At 35.9% G+C, this 6000-nt stretch overlaps 1 protein-coding gene across 12 annotated transcripts; it reads left to right on the top strand.

Moving 5' to 3' along the window:
- Positions 1-1255: 1255 nt before the first annotated feature.
- LOC148852499 ((6-4)DNA photolyase-like) lies at positions 1256-5329 on the top strand. 12 transcript variants are annotated; one of them, XR_016098787.1, is made up of 6 exons: positions 1256-1608; positions 1736-1967; positions 2596-2667; positions 2881-2961; positions 3159-3476; positions 4920-5329. XR_016098787.1 is itself a non-coding variant. In XM_088942945.1 (6 exons), exons 2-6 carry the CDS (start codon positions 1779-1781, stop codon positions 4968-4970), a joined length of 465 nt encoding a protein of 154 aa, XP_088799071.1. In that variant the 5' UTR covers positions 1256-1608; positions 1736-1778; the 3' UTR covers positions 4971-5329. The 12 variants fall into 12 exon arrangements, 4 of the variants coding, with proteins under 4 accessions (XP_088799071.1, XP_088799070.1, XP_088799074.1 ...); XR_016098785.1 differs by having other exon boundaries at positions 3054-3476; XR_016098786.1 differs by having other exon boundaries at positions 1256-1617.
- Positions 5330-6000: the final 671 nt, after the last annotated feature.

Below are 6000 nucleotides of genomic sequence, written 5' to 3'. Positions count from 1 at the left end.
ATTGAAAGCATCACAAAGTATCAATTGCCTCAAAGAACCTCCTTTGAGAATTCATACTTCAATTGCTGACTGTCGTAACTTATTTCTCTCTATGCTCTATGTTGCAAAAAAAAAACCCAAAAAACAGGTTAAAAATTGCATTCAAATAAAAATAAAACAGAGAAAGAGAAAGCAAGCACAAAGAACACACAAATTTACGTGGTTCGGCTTATAACCTATGTCCACGGGCGTAAGAGGAACAAAAATCCATTATGTAATAGGTAATAGAGAAGAAATACAAAGTTGTGCTCTCACAGAAAACTTAAGCCCCAAATACACCCAATATCTCACTCGTCTCTCACAAGACTCAGGTTTCTACATACAAGATAGAAAACCCCCAAAAATACATGACTTTGTTTTCGGTTCGGACCTATAAAATGAATATGAGCGGGTCCATATCGCCATAAGGGAATGGTGATTTGTGGTGGGCTATGCATCCACCACAAACCACTATGAAATTTTGCCTTGGGGTTTTTCTCAAATTAATTCAGAAAGAATCCATGAAGCAGATTGCTACTAAAACTAGGCATTCACAAACCACTCAACCCACTAACATAGTAACATTAAACCATTTGAAAAACAATAGGCATTGACTCCCAACAGAGTGTGCCCCGTTCCCGCACATTCCTTGATACAAAGCCTCAGTTTATTGAGAAGTTCTTCAAAGACTTAAGCCTACTAAAACTAAGTTTCATTGGGCCACATCCCCTCTTATGCCATATCAGCTCTGACGTTGAGACAATTTGACAATGTCGTTAAGATTTTTTAGTTATTGCCTATTCCCTTCATTCAAAATAATCACAGTAAAAGATTTAAACTTCCCTGAAACTAAATCTCCGTATGGAACCAAAGTATGATCATTTTTCTCATCTCTGGCGAGTCAAGCTCCATGAAAAAATTAGAGTTGCTTTTTTCTACTATTTTTAAAGTATTTTTTTCACCCATAAAAAAGTTAGAAAACCTAACTTGGAACCTATGTCCCTTCATTTTTTTTTTCTTTTGATTAATTATTTGTTCTTAGCAAACCAAGAACTTATTCTCCATGCCAATCTCCAATTTTGAAAATTAAAACTTGTTAAAATACTTTTCCAGACATATTGATTAATTTTCTTTTTTAATCAAGTAATTTCAAATATTGATTAATTTTCTTGAGCTCATTAATTGTAGCCTTGTGACTCATGTAAAAAGCTTAAATTCCCCGAAGAAGTTCTAAGTTGAACATCAGTTTCATTTTTATTTTCTTATTCTTGGATTATTGTTAAATGAGCACAGACGACCCCGAAGAGAAATAATGAGTTTATGTGTTTGTTTCGCCGGAGATAAGAAGGCGACTATGCTTTAGTTACGCTCCTGACTTCCTGCTGAGATTATTTTCAGAAAAGGGTTGCGACAAAGAACGAATAGGGATATTTTAACTGTGATATTTTGAACCTGGATGAAATAGACAAGTAAGAAACCCTAACGACATTTTGTAAATTATCCCAACGTCAGTCATTGAATTGACAAATTTGACATGGCATAAGAGGGAGCGTGTTCCAACTTCCAATCGAAGCTCGAGTCTTTTGCCCAGTAAGCAAAGTAATTAAACCTCTTGTTTATTTCATTATCTTCAAAAAAGTGTTCAATTCAACAGTTTAAAATCGACTCAACACCGATCTAGATTTCCTACTCACTAGGATCCTATTCCTACCCACAGAATTCTATAGCTGTATATTGGGAGCATCTTCTCATGGTTACGAATGATAACAGAGACCAACCCGACAGTTTTTTCCCCTGGTTCTGCTCGTGCCAGTTTGAATAGGATTCAATTCTTGCTCGAGAGCCTCGTTGATCTCGATTCAAGTCTCCGGAAACTTGGGTCCCGTTTGTTAGTGTGTTTAGAGGCGAGCTTGTCGAGTGTCGAGGTTTTGTTCCGCCTCCTAAAGGAAGTAAGCTTCTTTTTTCTGCATTTTAATTCTTGTCTTATACCTCATACGAGATCAAGTTTTATACATTAATTTTTTTTTTTTTTTTTCTCACAGCTCTATTTATACGTTAAGTGCATTGAAGGATATTTACAACATCTTGGTACAAGAAATAAGAAATTTTTAAATACTCTTAGATTAAAGTAATTATTACTGAGCTTTACAAGTATTTTTGTTCCAGAACTCTATAAACCTGCAGAATCCTGAAATATGGTTTTGAGAAAGGCCCATTAGGTGAAGCTCACCGAGTATGCTTAAGCTGAGAGTGCTCATTTGATTGCTTGACATCACAAATTTCCTTTTATACGAAATGTGTCCCTGTCCAGTGTGGACGATCTCATAGAAGAGTGTTTCTATTTGCTAATACCCGGCATCTATAAATTGAGAAGGTTTAAGTACTAGGGTGTTGAATTATCCAAAAAAAAAAAAAAAAACAACAGTACTCGGGTGTTGGTGATGCAATCATATGATAGCTTAAATGTGATATGTAAGATCTGAGAACAATTCATCTCACCCATCTCCAAATAGTATCTCTTTTCTTTTTTGTTTTTAAAAGTTGCTTCACTTTACCAGTTTCTATTGATTCTTGCAGAGGGGTGTCGAAAAACTTTGCTTTGAATATGACACAGAACCATACTACCAAGCTATGGATGATAGAGTCAAGGTTGGGACTACTTCACCCCTACCTCCATTTTAGCAACATCAAAAACTACTCCCTATTGTATCTTACTATTTTTGCAATTGAGCTAGTTGTTGAAACAATGCATGACCTTTGAGTTCAAATTATTTTCTGAGGCACTTCTCCTGCATCTGTTTTCCCAGTTGAGTGGAAACTTTGGGAATTCTCTATTTCATAACTTCTTTTAACGCTTAATAGGACCACGCTTCTGCACTTGGAATTGAGGTTCTCTCTCCTGTGAGCCATACTCTCTTTAATCCTGTAAAGATAATAGAGAAGGTAAGCTCAAGATAATGTATCCCTTTGCTTTGCTTCTATTATGTCCACTTTGTTGTTGATCAAGGTTATAAGTGCAAACTGCAAACCTGCAGTTTTCTTGCTTTTCAGGAAGTGATCCTGGTTGGTTTTATGAGTTTTATGTGTTGCTCTTTCTGAATTGGCAATGTTCCTCTTTGCATTTGCTAATATCCAAACAGAATGGGGGAACACCACCGCTGAGTTATCAATCATTTCTAAAGATTGCTGGGAAGCCCTCACCCCCACTTTCAACAACAATTTCTTGGCTTCCTCCTATAGAAAATGTTGAAGATGTTGAAATATTAGGAATTCCGACGATCAAAGAACTTGGCTATGGAGATATTAGACAAGTATTAAGCCAAAAATTCTCATAAGCAAAATGAGCGCATTCTCTTAGATTTATTCACAAGAAGTTTGTGTTGCAGAATGAATTTTCTCCTTTCAGAGGTGGTGAGTCAGAAGCATTGAAGAGGTTGAGAGAAGCACTTAATAATGAGGTCTGCTTTTTATTAATTTGAGGTTATTTTAGTTTTATTATCTTTGCTTCTGCACACTCAACTCACAACTCATATATTAAATGCCTATTCCTATTTAAGAAAATTGAGATTCATTTCTAAGAGGAAAGTTACAACTCATAAGGGTTATGCCCAACTCTTACTATTCTGAAGATATGGCCCTCTTAAATTCTACTAATTGTTCGAGTCCATAATCCACACAAAACCTCTACCAGGGTCCCTTCTCTGTATCCTTAATAGAGTAAATGGCCTTTAATATTTACCTTACAGACAGAATAGAGACTTGTAAAAATATTGCAGAAATTGTTTTTCCGACATGGATATTTGCTAGAACAAAAGATTTTGTTATACCTAATTTGCATTCTTATGAAGTTATTGTAAAGAATTAGCCTAGTTATTTAGTCAAGTTTAGGTTACTCCAGTTATTTTGTGTTTTTAGGCTTGTCTTGGACCTTTCTTTTATTAATGTTTTCATTATGATCCTTAAATCTTATTTATGGATGTTAGTCCACTTAAACTTATACCATGGACTGGTGGTGTTAGGGACTGAATTCTGAATGCTGAAAAGATTTCAATTTGAAAATTGAGTTTCAGCATTCAGTAACTGGCCCCTCATTGCAGGATGCTGGAAAAGATTCTATTGTTGGGTGATGACACCTGAAAATTTTTATATGTCAACAATACCCTTGGGTTTAAAAGTATTTTCAAATTGGAGTCTTTTCAGCTTTTGGCAATTGGCGCTATCTCCCTACTTGATCCACTGTCAAACAACTTTGTAAGATGTTCTTTGAAAGGCTTATGACAATTTAGAATTTAGGTTTAGAGTTTTGCTTCATTACTCTTCCCTTTCTCCCTTTTCTTTAGAAAGTTCTATTGTAAATGTTGATCGTTATGGGACTAACACAGTCTTCTGGTAACCATGCGGATTATGTTTAGCTTATCATGAATGTAATAATAGTTTTGTTTGATGTTCTGCTATTGAGTGATATGTAATTTTTTTTTTTTTTAATTTGAGGGGTCATTACTTAGTGCAATGGTAAGATATCAGGCTAACAAGCATGAAAAATATGAGTTCAAGTATGACAGTGGCCACTTTGTGCAAAAAATGCCAAAGGCTAGGTCCATATCCTGGCCAACCCTTTAAAGACCTTGGATTGCCAGGACCAACATTGCTTAATGGCCCTTTACGTAGTTTTATTTTTTATTTTTTATTTTTTAAATTACCTATCTCTTTTGGTAAATGATTGGTTACTGAAAAGTTAGAATAAGAGATAAATGTAGAATAAAGGCAGAACAGCTGCCTGCTCTGATGAGGAAGTTGTATTGATCCACTACTTGGCTTTTGGTTCAGTGTAAGTAAAAACTATTGTATCTTTGAGTTAATTTTGTATATATCACCTTAGCTCTGGATTCATTGTATTGCAGGATGGGTATCAAACTTTGAGAAACCAAAGGGCATCCCATCTTTATTTATGAAGCCAGCAACCACTGTTTTGTCTCTGTATTTGAAAGAGAATGATAGCAAGAGGAAACCATCTTGGAAATGGGCGTTATTTTATCCTTCATCAACTTTTGTCATGGGATTGCAATTTACAGACCGGAGAAATGCTAGAATTATATTTTAATAATTTATAATTGATCAATAATTTTCTACTTTATTTCTTCTTTCCTTTTTCTTGTTTTTGGGCAGTTTGGCTGTCTATCTTCCAGGTGCTTTTATCAAGGGTAAATTTCTTAAACTACCCTTATGGTTTAGTTACTTGACTCAGTGTACCTCTACTGTTTGAAATTGACTGCTACCCTACTGTTTCTGATAATTGATTAATCCTTCTTAATCGTTAACGTCTGTTAACAGATATTTGTAAAAGACTATTTTACCCTCCACTGGATCTCTACCTCCTCATTTTCTTCGTTGTAACCATTGGAACCTGTAACTGCCGAAATAATGGAGTTATAGAAGAAAATCTGACTGCAAATGTCATTGGAATTCTGGCCAAATCCCAGCTTACCTCCGGCAACATTCCATCTTTGCAGCTCCAATCTTGCATTGGCCTCCAGTATAGATCGAGGAGTTTCCGAAATCCCAGCTTACCTCTGGTAGCAATCCATCAATGCCACCACGCCATGGGTTGCAAGGTTTGATGCAGGTTTTGTTGTAGAGATCCTCCTTCTCTTTGTCTCCCTCTTTTTGTCGCTGACTGCCTTCTTTAAACCAAGCTTCGCCTGGCCAAATCAGATCTGGGTTCCTTATTTGCTGTTGAAAGGAAGAAAACTGTAATTCCTTTCAATAATGAGATAATTCCATATGATTGTATTTATAGCATCGTATAGATTCAGTTACTTGCTTTTCATAAAAAAAAAAGAGAAAAGAAAAGAGAGAAAAAATTGGTCACCTCACCTAGGAAGTAGCATGCTCGAGGTCTTGGAAGGTAATGGGATGATCAGAGAGGACGAAGTCGCCAGAGGGGAACCAAGCCAAAGGTTTCCGACCCAAGTCCATTACAAC

This window comes from Nelumbo lutea, chromosome 5 (genome assembly GCF_056320005.1).
Source record: "Nelumbo lutea isolate HS-2025 chromosome 5, American lotus-T2T, whole genome shotgun sequence".
Taxonomy (NCBI): domain Eukaryota; kingdom Viridiplantae; phylum Streptophyta; class Magnoliopsida; order Proteales; family Nelumbonaceae; genus Nelumbo; species Nelumbo lutea.
The sequence above is the reverse complement of the archived record's forward strand: the minus strand, read 5'-3'. Positions and strand labels throughout refer to the sequence as shown.